This window comes from Armigeres subalbatus, chromosome 2 (genome assembly GCF_024139115.2).
Source record: "Armigeres subalbatus isolate Guangzhou_Male chromosome 2, GZ_Asu_2, whole genome shotgun sequence".
Taxonomy (NCBI): domain Eukaryota; kingdom Metazoa; phylum Arthropoda; class Insecta; order Diptera; family Culicidae; genus Armigeres; species Armigeres subalbatus.
This window is the reverse complement of record NC_085140.1, coordinates 259,286,841-259,303,693: the sequence shown is the minus strand read 5'-3', so window position 1 is coordinate 259,303,693 and position 16,853 is coordinate 259,286,841. Positions and strand designations below refer to the sequence as shown.

Sequence of the window (16,853 nt, the reverse complement as noted above, 5' to 3'; positions counted from 1 at the left end):
AAGCAGGTTTAAAGTAAATTATCATATCCTAAGTATTGGGTAATATCCTCCAAGTCCCTAACTGTACATTTGGATTGCATGATAACCCAAGTTTGCTGCGACTAAATTCTAAATTATTGCATTTTTAGTTTTAACAATAAGGAAACTGAATGAAATTTATAACACTTCCCTAAAGTTTCGCATTCACCACAAGCCGTTCACTAAGAACGAAGGATTTTTTTCTCTATCGAATATTAAAATAAATTTTCCAGTCACACACTTCTTCTTTTTTAATAATGAAACAATTTTTTGTATACAATTCCTGTTGTAAATCACTGCTTCATAGGACCAAAGAAAAATGCAATTTTATACAATAATTAACGTTTACTTCGATTGTGAGCTATTTAGGAGACATGTAAGATTATTATAGAATAAATCATTGTAAAAATAAATAGTCGATTATTTTTTATTTTTGACTAAATTGTTTTGCATAATTTACTCAACATTAGAACAAGTTAAAACTGGCAATGGTTTATCAAGAGATAAATATTGTAGATCAATTATTGTACTCCAACCACTTCATAATGAAGTGGGTTTAAAAAAGTAACAACACAGCGTTACGGTATACTTATAGAGAAAGAGATTGAATTGTTCCGATCACTAGTTTGACGGAGTACAGTATACTAAATGGAGCGAGTACGTACTAGCCTCTCAACGAATACCTATGGTGAACGCCAAGTGCAAACATATTGAACTAAATAGCGTACAAAACTAAACAGACACACGGCAATGGTGTCATATTTGTTTTTAGTTAAACATTAACGAACCCGAAATCCTTATTCAGAGCGGGGAGTGAGATTATTCTTTGTAGGCTCGAGTAATTCGTCGACGATATGATCCACCATCTTTTTAAGTGTTATTCTCGACGTGTTCCAGTCCCTAGAATAGAAGATAATAGCATACTATTAGCAAACAGATTCTAAAAAGTAATAAAATCCAAAAATTAAATGCATGACACGAAAAAGAAACAAATAATATAGACAGATAAACAATACTGTTAAATAGGTATTTACATCATATAATAAATAGTGGGATCATAATGAAGGATTTCAATGTTCTACCGAACATGATGAATATGCCTATGATTTTATTGGTTTACGTCCATGCTAAAACTTTTCACCATACTGCAAAATTACTCACCTCTGCCCTGGTTTGGCACACATTTCAGCATAGTATTTGATTTTCGGTTCAGTGCCACTCGTCCGAAGCGTTATAACCGCACCATTTTCAAACGAAAATGTTATCATTTGTGAGCTAGCACTCGAAGGCAGCAATGCTTGGCCATTTTCCTGAGTAGAGTCATATCCAGTAGTCAAGTCTCGAATGGATTCTATCGTGTATTGACCATCACCAATAGCCTTTGGGTAGCCACGTTCTGCTCCCTCCAATGTACGGATTCGCTCGAATATACGCTCTATCACTGCTGGTTCATAACAGAAATGATAGGAAGTCGTGGCATAGTGGTAACCGTAGATCTCATACAATTCGTTCAACTTGTCTGATAATGATTGATTGGAAAGACTTTTTAAATAGCATACCATAGTTGCCAACTGACAAGCAGCACTAACACCATCTTTATCCAAAACTGTTGGCGAGCACATAAATCCGATCGCCTCCTCAAATGCGAATAATACCTTTTTACCCTCAGCCAACAACTCGACGGACTTATTACCTAAAATAGTCCCAAATTTGTTATCATAGAACTTCCACAATCAACTAAGAGTTTGGTACTCACCCATCCATTTGAAACCTGTTAATGTTTCTTCAAAGTTCATTCCTTCGATTTTTGCTATTGATCGGCACATCTTCGAGCTAACGGTACTCGCTAACAGATAACAATCGCCTAAGTTAGCATCGGGATGTTCTTCTCGATAGCAACGCATTGACCACCACCCGAGTAATGCTCCTAGTTCATTGCCAGAAAACACGCGCCATTCGCCAGTGCTGAAATTTGAGAAGGTAATCGATCGACATCAACGAAAAGATAAACATAATTCACCTTCATGCCTTTCTCGCATTTAACCAAGTCATCAACCTTATATGGCGCTAATACAGATATATGTAGGGGAAACTGTGCTAATATGCACCCACGGAGCAAAACAACCCTTTGACGATTTTAAGGACATTTTCGGTACATTTTCAGTATACAACAGTGCATGTAGTTCGGATCTCGAGCTACGAATCTAGCAGTAAACATTCTTGAAAATATGCCTTAAACACCACCAAAAAAGCCAAAAGGTCGTTTTGCTCCGTGGTTGCATTTTACCCCAGGATTACCCTACCATTTTCTTAATAACTTTTAAACGCAACGGTCGTTCGTTGCAAATTCAATATCAACTGGGCTTTACCACCTTTCGAATGCAATTTGTTGCGAGAAAATCGGATAAGGATTGCTATATGAAAAGTTGTCTAATGCTTCTCTTAGCTTTTGCTCACACACATACACACGGACAGACAGAAATTTGCTCAGCTCATCGAGCTGAGTCGATTGGTATATAACATTATGGGTCTATATAAAAAAAATCATTTTCGTAGTGCAATGATGGCTTTCGGTACAACTTTGTAGTACGAGAAAGGCAAAAAACGACTCAACTTACCTGGGATCTTTTTCGGCACAAGCCAATCGATCGGCATCAGGATCGTTCGCGAGAATCACATCGCAGCCTGTTTCGTTGGCCAGCTTCACCGAAAGCACCAAGCTGGATTTACCTTCCTCGGGATTGGGGAATTTCACGGTGGGGAATTCGGGGTCCGGATCTCGCTGTTCCTTAACCGCAATCACCGGTTGCAAGCCAACGGTTTCGAAGCCTCGCTCGATGAAGGGATATCCGACGCCATGCATGGCCGAATACACGAACCGCTGCGAACTGTTGCAGTTGTAGTCTGATACAAAAGATTTCGGAACGTTTTCCGCAAGCTTCTCGAAATACAGACTCGACATGGTATCGTACGGGTCTTTAAGTTGATCGGTTTTCAGCAGATCTAGATTCCAGGAACTCTCGAGGGGACTGTAATAGGATGGTGAAATAGCTTTCATTGAGCTTGTTGATTTTATTTTATGATTCGTTTAGTAATAGCTATAAACAAAAATATTTATTGACGAATGAAACACGTGATGAACAAACAGCACTTGTTGATAAGAAAATGATGATCAGACTTAATGTCGACATTTTGTTTATTGAAAACTCAGGGAAGTAGAGATATATAACAGCAGCCTCTACTTATCTTACTGATCACTATTAAACATAAATTGTAGCACAGGGTCGTGTCTGTACAGAATGCTGTTAATGATACAGAAGAAATTAAATCTAGTAATGTGTAGAGTTTATGAATTGGTTGCCATGTATAGTATGTAAACATTATATAAAAATACTTACATCAGATTCTGCAAAATGTGAGCCTGAATGTTTTTGTCATGCGGAGAAATGATCTGCGCACTGTTTGTCCAGTAAACCTTGTAGCCGTTATCTTCTTTCGGATTATGTGAAGCTGTAACCATTATACCGGCAAGACACTCTAATTCCTTTACGGCAAATGGAACAAATGGCGTTGCTACAGTTCGACTGTATAACCATACGGGAATGCCTTCGGTAAGAAATATGCACGCACTGAGTTCAGCAAATCTAAAACGCAAATAGGAATTTAAAAAATGCTGCCAACGGGAACATACAAAGGACTCAATAATCAGACAACGAATTGCGCCGTTTGAAACCTACCTCTTGCTATTATGTCGTCCATCAAAGCCCAACACAATACCACGACGGCGATCCGATTCTGAAGGGTAACACTCAAGGATATATTTGCATAGTCCTTGCGCCGATTGGATTACAACCAGATCATTCATGGCATTGAAACCTGCCTGCATCGCACCACGGAGACCAGCCGTTCCGAACGCAAGACGCTTCAATAATCGTGAGGAAAGAACTTTCCATTCGGAATCGTTCACTAGTGATTTAATTTCTTTCAAAGTTTTTTCGTTCTGCAGAAACACATAAAAATCATAAAATGTGACAAAAAATTATGAATCAAAGCTTACCTTATCCCACTTTAACCATTCAATTATCCTTTGATTTAATTCCGTGGACCCGGAATCGAAATGAATTCCATTTGCATCCATTCTCAATCCACGTGCAAACAATAGCCTGCGTAATATGCCAAAAATTATGTCCTGGACCTACTTCACCACGCCTCGAGTTCACGACGAGTTCAACTCAACTAGACTACCGAGCAAATCTTTCGCGGAAATTTTGTGCCACAGTCGTTGATGCTCTACGCCGCTATCAATGTTTCGCGTAGCCGTTTAGCTGGAAGAAGAGATTAAATAACATAAAGCACATTAACCATCTAGCGAGCGAAAAATATCAGCAGTAAATGACGTGAAGTCACGCTTGTAGCGATTTAAATCAGTCCGGTCAGCTGGGGAATGATGACTAAACCAATGAGTGCGATTGAATGGAAACGTAGAGCCAATGTTTTCTGATTGTGGAATTCCTTTATGAACAAGCAAAATATGTAGAAGTGAGGCAACAACGCAAGGGGACGCAATGAGAGCTACAACAATCGTATTCCTTTTCATGATTTTCACCCCTTTTTCTTTATTACTTCTTTCTTCTTATTCTACTTCTATATTGGTCGGGGTTGTGCCAAAACGCACCAAGTGGCTTTTTGATTGGCTTGTGGTATTTTGTACCACGTATAAGGAAAACGGAAATCATTTCATATCATTTCATGCACGAATTTGTTGTAGGATATCCAGTTATGTGGTTGAGGGATATCCAACACGATTTTTGATCAATTAACCAAATAACTTTTCTCAGTACATAGTTAATATGATATAAAATTGCCACCATCTTCAAAAATGTAACGTTTTTCGAAAATATGTTTCACTGGTCAAAACGCCCCAGTGTATGCAGGACGATATGCTCTTACCAACTGAACACAAGCGCGGCGAGCTTGCAGCAGTTGCTTCCAAATTATATGGAAACTATGGAAATATAAGTCAAACCTGCTTAAAAGGACTTATGTTGGTTTTTAATATCAAGTACATGAGGATTTAAAACCTTTTTATTATGGGATTGATACAATACTAAAGAAGGGCTAAGAAACGTCTTTGGTTAAGGTGGGGCGTATTGCTCTGGGACTTTTTGTAATCCATTTTTTCACGACTTTTCAAAAAAGCTTTATTACTTGTTCTCTGTAATATTTTTATATGACTTCTAACTGGCAATGCATTTACGACTTTTTGGACTACCAAATAACACAAAGTTTGCATAAATTGCGTTGAAAAGTAAAAGATTATCAAGATATTGCCTTAAGGCGGCATATTATACCATCTTACCCTACTTCTCTCCATCAGCGTACACATCTGATCATGCAGTTTTTCATTAATTTGTGTGAACCATGGACATTCTTCCAACTCCTCTACGCTACCCCCTAAGTTGTCCACATGGTATACGAATAGTAGTTATTGGATTTGTCGAAAAAATCATCATAAGCCAAAATCCCAATCAATACGAAATATTAAAACGCTTTTGATCCGATGTGCTTATTTAAAACCGGATTGTCGCCATGGAACACTTTGAGAGAACAGAAAATTTATTTAATCACGCTGTTTGAAGCGGTACAAGTACCTACTCGGTAGCCACGAAACCGTCCAAACCGTGCACTGCCAACGATGAACGCTTTGGCTACCTATACATCGACGATTGCGATTAAAGCGGATGACCTACACATACAATATAATGCGTGTATGATGCATGGCAAACCGTTCTCTTCCGAAAATGAACGTGTTGCACGCTTAAAAAGACTTACATATTTTTGTGTTCCGTTCACACAAAACGGGCCTCTCCTGGAACAACTCATATTATGAGTAATTACGATGTTACTCATTTTTGTGTAACCGATGGCCGATGATTTTCGGTGAGTTCATTTTACACAGCGAGAGAGCAGTCGGAAATCGAACCTAACCTCAATTGTTAATGTTAAAGTAAGCCAACTTTTCCATATTTATTCGGAGGCTTATCCAATCGTTTCGATCAACAAAACAAAGTGCGATGATTGTATTCGCACTTTTTTTTGTTTCGCCATCAAAACAAAAGGGAAAACCTCCGAAAAAGTACGATTTCCTGCAGCACATTCTGCACACGTTCCCCATCATAGCGACCCGAAGGGACTTTGACAGTTCGAGACAAACTCACTTACACATATCATGCACATGTGAGACAGTACACAGCGACTGCTTGTGTTTCACACAAAATTTTCACTCATAGTGAGAGTTGGCCAAGGCGTCGCCGTGATGTGTGAAAGCTAATCATGCGATGTGTACTTGACTTTAAGCGTGTGGCAGGGTTCGAATCCGAAGGAGAATGCACACTTAACGCACGCTGCAACGTCATCTTAAGTCACCCCCTAAGAATATCAACCCTGAGCCATCAACAGTCTTGCGAGCAAATGAAGAAGTTCGCTTGGTGAAATGGATCATCAACATGGCTTGTTCGAGCGATGACGAAGTACCGGGGTAAAAATTATAACGAGGGAGATACTTTCCAGTTCACGTTTATTTCAAGACTAAATTCATGTGTTTCTGCGTGTCCTATTTATAGTCGGCTCTACCCTATTATACATTTAAGAATCTTCTAGAATTCTATTCAATTCGTAAGCTTATTGTATGCAAGTCAATGCAAGTACTAAAGATTTGTATTGTGTAAAGTATGGCTGAATGTTCTAGAACTGTCAATAACAATGAATGTAAATAAACAAATGATTCTGTGTTGAAGATCTAGAATGATCGAAGGTAAGTAGTTTGAAGTAATGAGTAAATTATTTGATTAATGTTATGTTTTCTTCTTTCCAGGCATGATTTTATGATGCTCCAGCTGTGGAGCTAGGTATGACCAAAAGGGGTAAGTATTTAATGGAATCTAGTGGTGTTTTGAAGAGCGGCTGGCAGCATGAGGCATGCTGTATCCGCTGGTGTGGTGCTAGAATAAAGCACCCCGGTGGCTTGCTGCTGGCCGCAACATTCCGCCCACCAAATTGGGGATAATTTGCAAAATATGCGCTGGAAATAATGCATGATTACACTGCTCTTGGTCTTGGTTTTGATGATGACAAAATGCATAATGCATGACGTCAGAGTATCGCTTCGATGACTTGAGCGATCGGGTTGAGTTGCGGGGTTGGATGGGGATTCTTCGTAGATGACAATGACCTTTATCCCATGCTCTCCTTCGTATGATACCAACAAATTGCGCGTTGCAGCCAAAGTAGACAATCCATGCCGCCCACCATAGACGAATCACTTGGTGTGAGGATGTCGTGCTGACGAGGTTTGGCTTATGATGCTGATCGATGTGATGTGGGTTCCTGATGAGCTTCATTCTACCCACCTTGAGCAATCGGCTTGACTTGTTTAGCTGGGAGGGAATCCTTTGTTGATGATGGTGACTTTCCTCCCATACTCTCCTTCGGATAAAGATGAAAGCGAAGACTTGCATGTTGTTGCGAAGATGGTTGGTAACTCGTGCCGTCCACCGTGCACGAATGATATGCTGAGATGATGTGGTGTTGAAGAGAATTTGCTGAAGCTGTTTCTTGAGTGGTGAAAATTGCCGATGTGATGGAGAAAAGATGTCGATCGATTTCGGTGACCTGAAGACGGCTATGTTGGTGGATGATCCATGCAGATGAATGATTCCGTTTGCTGGTGATGAGATGCCATGTTCTGCTATGTTGGATGACTGGTTTTTCCTGCTCTGTTCTCCGTTAGCATATAGACGTATACATGCTTCATAGTGTGTCGATGATTGTTGTCGAAGGTTGATTGAGATTTCATTCAGCTTCTTGATTGAAGCTACGTTCTTGGTATGATGAATGGGTTTCGTTGCTTGAATTTCCGATGAATGTTGCTTGCTTGTGTGGTAAGTGATCGTATGGGATTGGGACGAAAACTGTGGCTGATCTTCACTTCCCGACGGTTGCAGTGTCTTGATGACGACTTCTGGTGCAGGTTGGCCGATGATAGCTTCCTGAGAGATGGCTTCTTGTGCCGGTTGGACGAGTGATGAAATTTGAGAGTTTGCTGTGCTTGCATCCTGAAGGCAATCATTTTCAACCGATGCTGCAGTTGAAAATTGCTCCAGTGATAGATTGTGCTGGGTCAAAGTGTTGAGGTTTTGAAGACAAACGATGTCGGCTGCGTGTTGAGCGTTCGTATGCTTCGGCGGTGTGGATTCCAAGGTTGGCTTGGGTGGTGCGTATTGATGACGTGTTACGGTCGATCCGGTAGTGTTGAACTTCGGATAACAAAGGCATTGTTCGCCAGTGAATCGTTGAACGGTGATACTGGATTTCTCTTGATTCGAATTCTGGGCCTCTCGAAGTAGCCGTTTGATGGTTGATTTGATCGCGTTCCTTTGTGTGTCAGCTTCGGTTAAGTCCTCGATGATACTGTCCAACTGGTTGTCGTCTTCACAGAAGTCCAGTATTTCATCTTGCAGGGATTTGAATTCCTTTCACCAGCTTTCCAACTGATCCAATTCGGCGGTCAGACTCCCGACAGAGCTTTCGACGTTCATGTGACTAACTTGGACCTTGATGTCAGCAAACCGAACTTTCAGCATTTCACGTTTCTGTACTACTTGCTCCATTGTTTCACTAACTTCACTTAACTACACTACAATAATCCTGTCTACAGCGCCAATTTTAGTGTTCGAGCGATGACGAAGTACCGGGGTAAAAATTATAACGAGGGAGATACTTTCCAGTTCACGTTTATTTCAAGACTAAATTCATGTGTTTCTGCGTGTCCTATTTATAGTCGGCTCTACCCTATTATACATTTAAGAATCTTCTAGAATTCTATTCAATTCGTAAGCTTATTGTATGCAAGTCAATGCAAGTACTAAAGATTTGTATTGTGTAAAATATGGCTGAATGTTCTAGAACTGTCAATAACAATGAATGTAAATAAACAAATGATTCTGTGTTGAAGATCTAGAATGATCGAAGGTAAGTAGTTTGAAGTAATGAGTAAATTATGTGCTAGAATAAAGCACCCCGGTGGCTTGCTGCTGGCCGCAACATGGCTAGAGCAGGATTTCCCGTAAGCGAATCTGTTTTGACCAACACCGTCAAAGATTTGGCTGACCAGATCCGAAAAATTCGAAAGGTACCGTCAACTGGGGGGAAGTTGATCATTTTTAAGACAAAACATGCAATAATAATGTGTGTTTACATTTTAAATCGAAACAAATATTTTCAAAACATGTACTGCTATACGTTGCAATAATCAACAACTTTAGTTTTCTGAAATGCATTCGCATTTATTAAAATAAATTAAATTATCACACATTTTTGAGTAATATGGTTTTGGGTGAAGTTGATCAAGACAGCTCTATTAAAATCATTATGACCTAGTAGTCAAAATACACTAGGTTATTTTTATGAATGTTGAATTTACTACGTAAAGAAGTCTACAAAGTCGATATTTGAAACGAAAATAGCGTCATTTATGACTATCTCTCTCTTTCTTCCACAAAATACATTTTCATGATTATAATCGAAAAACTCGGATTTCTACCTAGCGGTAACATTACTTGAACGGAGAATATTGTTGACTACCGTTTCATAAAAAAAATTGGCACTTTTGACTGACACATCAAATGATCATCTTCACCTCAATGATCATCTTCCCCCCAGTTGACGGTACCTGCTTTTTTCAAGAAAGGGAACTGTTCCGTTTTCCATCTCACAAAACATATATATTTCATCGCGAAACAAAGAAATACAGCACCAATCTCGTCGCTTCTTTTTGCTAACAAGCGTGCTCACTGGTGAAAAAAAATAAGAAACAAAACAAATTCCTTTTCATTTTTTTGTTTTCTTTTTAATGGAAATAGGAGCTATGGGATGAAGTGCCGAGCCGTTCCCTTATGTACTGGCACTTGAGAAGCTCGTACTATTTTTTAATGCTTTTATGCTTAGCTTAATTGATAAATAGTTATTTAACATCATTTCAGCATGTCCGGAAATCTAAGCAATTCTAAAAACTTGCCTCGAAGTCCGGACATACAGAAAATGTAATAAAAAATATAAAGCTATGAATTCCCAAGCAATTTCTCTAATTCATGATAAAGATTGCTATCATACTAAAGCTTGTCCACGTTAAATTTCGGACACTGTGACAATGTCCAATTGATTTGTAGCCATTTTATCACTTTGGACAAGAATGAAAACACGCTGAACGAATCACATAAAGCAGAGATTGAGTTGCCATGAAAATTGATCTTCTTAGTAGTTTGTGAAAATTAAAAAAATTCACCTTGGATGATGGGTGTCCGAAATTTAACGTGGACAGGCTTTATGTTAATGAATCACTAATACCCCAAATACAAATGATAGACTATAGAAATTATGAGCTTAGTTTTTTTTAATGTTAAATCTTAAGCTGCATCCTAAGAAGAACGAAATGTTCCGTTGATTATGACATGCCTTCAATTTTTACCTCTAATTTTCAAGTTTTTACCACCGATCACGGATTACTTACATTTGTTAAAATGATTTCAAGTCTAAGAATCGTTCCCTGCATTGATAACTCAAGAAAAACTTGTCGATATCTTCTTCTCTATATAATAAAAATGAAATGGTCTGTGTTCGTATCCGCAAAACTCGAAAACGGCTGGATGGATTTTATTCATTCCTTTGGCAAATATGTTCGTTATCGTTTCCGACGGGTTTATATGATATTTCCTCATGCAAAAGTCACGAGTAAGGTTGAGTAAATCGTAAAAAAAACTAAAATTAAGAATCGTATGGAAACTTTGCATGGGCAACTCAGAACGCGCATTTTAGCCTACTATGCAGGCCAACGTCTGCCGGGTTGACTAGTAGTAAATAAAGTCGAATAACAATGTGGTGGATACCAGCCTTACTGCCACTTTGATATACACGATCAGCATAAATGCGCAACCGTCCAAAGTTCCACGAACGGACGGCGATTGCCCTTTATGCTGATCCTAGCACAAAGCGTCACGTAGGCAGCGCGTTAGTTGTACGACGAGAAGTTAAATAAAAATATATGGGGACACTCTCCTCTGAACCGTGCATGAGTACACTACACTCTGTTTAAGATATCACCCCCAAAGAAGGTCAAAACATGGCGATCCTGCCAGGAGAGCCTGTTCCGGTGAAAAAGGAGTAGTTAATTATCCACCACAACAACAAAAGTGTCCGGATTTCGAAGCTTCCGGCAATTCAAAGCAAAACGGTACTCCATCCTTCCACACCCCTTCAAACGTGAACTAATTTATCCACCATCATCCATCTTTCACTTTGTGTATTTTTTTGCTTATAAAACAAGCTGTTTTAATGAACGAAGACATTTCTCACTCTAATTTCGGGATTGTCCATAAATAATTACGTCATGCAAACATCGGCCATATGGAGAGGAAAATGAGAATATCAGTAAACTGATCCATAATATGTACCAAATTGATCCATAATTGTGACCGTTTCCAAAAGTGATCCATAATATAGTTTGTGACCAATGTTCAAATATTTAGCTTATGGCAATATTTTAATGAAATTTTTTGCATAAAACACTGTGCCAATTAAAACTTGATAGATAAGCGATGTCAGATCCGTTTTTACACTCAAAGTTCCAACCTCCTACACTTTTTTTTGGTGAATTTTGAAGATTGGTTTCAACACTAATTGATCCATAATAGTGGGGGAGGGTACTTACTGTAAATAACTAAACTTGTTGAAGTTAAAGTGTGTGCAAAATTTTTCTAAATATTCTGAAGATTCATTCATTAAGGTAATAATTCTCTAAAAGCATTAATATTCTGATAGAAAAGTATTGAAGCCAATGCAACGCCGCCGCCGATGGTCCGTAACATTCGCAAAAGTGATCAGTTCATGAATCTCATTCTAAAAGTTTTTAAAAATCTGTTTATTATCGTCTTCTTCTTCTTCATTGGCATTACATCCCCCACTGGGACATTGCCGCCTCGCAGCTTAGTGTTCATTAAACACTTAGCAGTTTCTAAGCCAAGTTGCCACTTTAGGTAGGGGGAACGACGGGTTTGGCAGGTTTTGTTCTATTATTGGCAGGGGGTTTTTTTATGTCTGACAATTCTCAAATATGGCCTTCTTCGCATATCAAAGAACATTGTGGCCAAATTTCATAAAATTTGGTCGACAAAAACCCCCCTGCCAAAAATAGAACAAAACCTGCCAAAGCCGTCTTTCCCCCTAAATGGGTATCAATTTTTCATTGATTTATGTTGTATTGATATACATAACAGTAAAACAAATCCTGTTTATTCACCCTAGCGGTGGTAAAGCCTTTCTTGTTCATTACAAAAATTAATATTTTGGCTATAAATTTTGATCCCATAGTCCGATCTAACCAATTTTCAATAGGAAACAATGGGACAAGATTCCCCGTCGAATGCAACTTGTTTTAAGCAAATCAGTAAATGATTTGTTCCAAAAAGTGTGGATATAATAATTAGACATGGCAGGTTTTGTTCTATTATTGTCAGAGGGGGTTTTTATGACAAATTTGGCCTAAAAATTCTTTGCATATCAAAGAATATTGTGGCCAAATTTCATAAAATTCAGTCGACAAAAACCCCCCTGAACAAAACTTGCCAAAGCCGTCTTTTCCCCTACTCAAAGAACAAAAATATGAAATAAATTCATTATTTCAATCAATTATGTCTAAATAATTATAAAAAAATGCATAAAAACGTCATTTGAAATAAGTTAGGGGGCAACTAAAACGATATTAAATGATTTGTCAATAAAATAAGGTGCCCAGAACCGAATTTCGCCTTTTGGAAAACGAAGAAAAAAAATTTCGCGCTTAAATTTTAATGGCAATCGTCATTGAGCCTCAAAAAAGATTAAATTTAATGTATAAATATGCATTGGAACTCACTTTTTGAATTAAATCACTTCAATTTATGACACTTTGAAAAAGGCAAAAAAAAACTGTTTTTTTTATGTAAAAAAAAAATGATTTGTGCCTAGTTCAAAGTAGAGATCCCTTTCCGATTTGATATTGAGCACAAAACATTATGTTACAATAGTTACAACATTATGTTACAAACTAATAACGGTTGTCAGAATAACAGCATCTGTTATCTGTCAAAAGATACGTAGGGGTGCCCATAACCGAACGGTGCCCACAACCGAACCTCCTCCCCTATATCATGAGGCTAACACGATGATACTTTTATGTCCAGGGAGGACGAGACAATTTCCAAACCGCCTAGACCGACACCGGGAATCAAACCGAGCTACCCTCAGCATGGTCTTGCTTTGTAGCCGCACGGCTAAGGAGGGCCCCGTGCTCTGAGTAACAAATGATTGTTCTCATCCATTTGGATGATCCTGAGTAGCCAGCGAAGGTGCTGCTGAAGATTCGGAACGTTTCCTGGATAGATGCCTACCATATACATTTCCAAAACCGAACATGACACTAAAGAGAGGCCGCTGATTTTTCTGCCACTTTCTAAAATATGTAGGTATCCGAAAAACCTTCTTCAAAACTCGCACTGACGCATGGCGTAGCCAGGACAGATCTCGGCTGTAAATCACTCAAATAAAGTCTAAAGGGATCTCGGCTGGTGGAAATGTGTATGCAACTTTAACAATATAGACAGCTCTCTGTAAACAACAGGGTTGTATTTTACCAAAACACATTCAGTATGAAGAAAGAATAGAATTCTCCTTCCAAAAGATTGTACTACACGACACCGATAACAGAATGGTTACACAGCCACCTTCGAGGCATACTTTTTGAAAGACCATATTTTGAAGTTTCGCCTGACGATTGGAAATCCCAAACCCAAAACATTAATACAATATTCCCGATCAGACGAACAAAAACTTTTATTAAGGCAAAGGAACAATCGAATACGTAAATTTTAATGTACTGTATGATGAATTTGTTTTTCCAATGACAGCCTTTCCGGATCATTTTCGTTTACTATAGCGACAAACAATGCATTACAAATTAATTACTTCGAATAGGTTACTGCTGTTCTCAACCTCAGTCCATTAGGACAAAGAGAAAACGCATTGATATGCAGAAACCAGTACCCATGCATCGAAGACCAATCGAATGGAAGGTAAATGTTTCAATGGATGCAAAGTACTTATCCATTATAGCATGAATATGTCATACACTGTATCGAATTGCTTTCTGAACGTTGAAACTACCAGCCAACTCATAAATTTTCCAAATGAATGAGTGCATTTGTTGTTTAAATTGATTTTGCCATGATGTAAGCATCGTTAAGGTCAGAGGGAACATTGAGTAAAAAGAGTTGATACTGAACTGACTGAGTTTTTACGTCATTGTTGCCTAAAATTGGTCTTAATATGTACTAGCACTATCCCATTTAATTCAACCACTAGAGTGTAACTTGGAGCCCTCCTTAGCCGTGCGGTAAGACGCGCGGCTACAAAGCAAGACCATGCTGAGGGTGGCTGGGTTCAATTCCCGGTGCCGGTCTAGGCAATTTTCGGATTGGAAATTGTCTCGACTTCCCTGGGCATAAAAGTAGCATCGTGTTAGCCTCATGATATACAAATGCAAAAATGGTAACTTGGCTTAGAAACCTCGCAGTTAATAACTGTGGAAGTGCTTAATGAACACTAAGCTGCGAGGCGGCTCTGTCCCAGTGTGGGGATGTAATGTCAATACGAAGAAGAAGAAGAAGAAGAGTGTAACTTAACAGATAAGTATGTCTAGCCTAACAGAGTAAGGTCATCATCAGTGTCTCGTACATTGGGAAACTGTTCCGTTTTCCATCTCACTGATGACTGAACACATATTTATCGCAATACAAAGAAATACAGCGCCAATCACGTCAATTTTTTGCTAACATGCGTGCTTACTGCTGATAAAATTACAAGAAAAGAAACAAATCGTGGCCTTCCTTAGCCGTACGGTAAGATCCGCGGCTACAAAGCAAGACCATGCTGAGGTGGCTGTGTTCGATTCCCGGTCCGGTATAGGAAATTTACGGATTGGAAATTTTTTTTTTGGAGTTTTTTTTTAATAAACACTAAGCTGCGAGGCGGCAATTCCCAGTAGAGGGATGTAATGCCAATAACAAAATAAGAAACAAATCAAATTCCTTTTCATTGCTTTGTTTTTGATGGGATGAAAATGGGAGCTATGAGATGAAGTGCCGGACAGTTCCCTTACTTGATTCGTCGACGAATCAACTTCTACCCGATCAGGAATGCATAACAAAATTATAACTCAATTCTATCAATTGTTGTTATTTAAAACAAGGTGTGTTATATTTAGATAATTTGATAAAAATGTGTCTTCGGCCAGTTTTATTTCATATCAAAATTATAACAACATTAGTTATGAATATTTTTAACAAAATAATTGCCTACATTTTTTGTAGACATTGGAAAAAAATCGGAGGTAATCACCTTCAGTATAACTTGAACCCGCTCGATATTAATACATAGCTGGAACAAAGGTAATTGCCTACATTATGGATGGAAATCCGGCGTGGTAGCGTACCAGATTTCTATCCGTGATGTAGGCAATTACCTTGAAAGTAGATTTTTGTTCAGAAAAATTATATCAACGTTTGTTATAATGTTGATATGAAGGTATCAACCTCTGTTTTAATTATGTTACGGCTAGAGGTATTTTTGATATAATTTTTGTTATTTTAACAACTAACCAGCAAAATTTATAACACATTTTGTTACAATATTTTTCTGAAATAAATAACTCCCCTTGTTATAATTTTGTTATGCATTCTTGATCGGGTATGCTACACTTATGGGCCAAACACAATGGGTACGTTTGTAACGATTGTCCCTTCCCGTAATCCATACCCTACTCCATTTCGATCTGCCAGCATGCGGACAGCGCTGTCTATCCGCGAAGGTGAAAACTGCAACACTCACGAGACGGTAAATTAAATTCGGCTCCGCTCAGAAAAAACCTCTGTTCTTTCTCTTCTACGAGATCTCTTAGAGAGATAACCTCCCAGCATCCCTTCAATCGATTTCGACGTAGGAATGTGGAAGATGACTCCATCCCGCTCGGCTAGGCTATAACACATTTCTACCTAGTAATCACGCGTTCAATGCGATCATCGTTTGGATCGCTCTCCACTTGAGTCTTGACCGTTGAATTTATTAGATCGAAGACTATACCTTCCGTAAAAATTAGAAGACTAGAGGCAGTGATTAAGGAAAATTAAGTGCCAACTAAAAGCAAGAGTAGGATTAGCTTAAGAGCTGCAGATTACTCCAATAGAGTTTTAGTATGCCAGTGCGCGGCTCCGTGGGATTTCCAGGCTGAAGCGGTGATTTATGGCCTAAGCCCGAAGACCCGCCTGTGCCAGTGAATTCCAAGGCCATTCGATTAAACTAAGCCTCAACCTTGTGTAAACCAGGAATCAAACCCGCGTTGACGTACCGTACCTACGTACCAACCTACGGTAAAACCACTTTCAGGAGCACGATTAGGTGGGAAAACCCGCTGCGTTGTCTGCACCGTACGAAACCACCCCCGAAACCGACCCCAAGAGAGTGCCTCTCCGGCGACGAGCCAGTGGCTGTCGTGCCTCCCATCTTTCGACCGCGCGAGAAGCAGGAGAACGGTAGAGTGATCAGAGCGCTAGTGGCAAAACTCCAACGAGGCCTGGATGCCCTGACAGAGTACCTCACCAGCTGGAAGATCTGTATCAACGCAGCGAAGACCCAGGTCATCATTTTCCCCCACTCCAAATCCCCTAAACTTGTTCCGCCTGGGGACTGTA

At 39.1% G+C, this 16,853-nt stretch overlaps 1 protein-coding gene across 4 annotated transcripts in view; it reads right to left on the bottom strand.

Moving 5' to 3' along the window:
- Positions 1-243: 243 nt before the first annotated feature.
- LOC134212127 (glucose 1,6-bisphosphate synthase) overlaps positions 244-16,853 on the bottom strand; it is a 340,080-nt gene continuing 323,470 nt past the window's right edge. For all 4 annotated transcript variants that reach the window (XM_062689703.1, XM_062689706.1, XM_062689705.1 and 1 more), the window contains 7 exons: positions 4,076-4,343; positions 3,756-4,018; positions 3,417-3,662; positions 2,637-3,047; positions 1,775-1,983; positions 1,180-1,711; positions 244-918 (listed from right to left, as the gene is read on the bottom strand). In XM_062689703.1, coding sequence (XP_062545687.1) covers positions 816-918; positions 1,180-1,711; positions 1,775-1,983; positions 2,637-3,047; positions 3,417-3,662; positions 3,756-4,018; positions 4,076-4,156 — 1,845 coding nt within the window. In that variant the 5' untranslated portion in view covers positions 4,157-4,343 and the 3' untranslated portion in view covers positions 244-815. The remainder of the gene's footprint in view (positions 919-1,179; positions 1,712-1,774; positions 1,984-2,636; positions 3,048-3,416; positions 3,663-3,755; positions 4,019-4,075; positions 4,344-16,853) is intronic.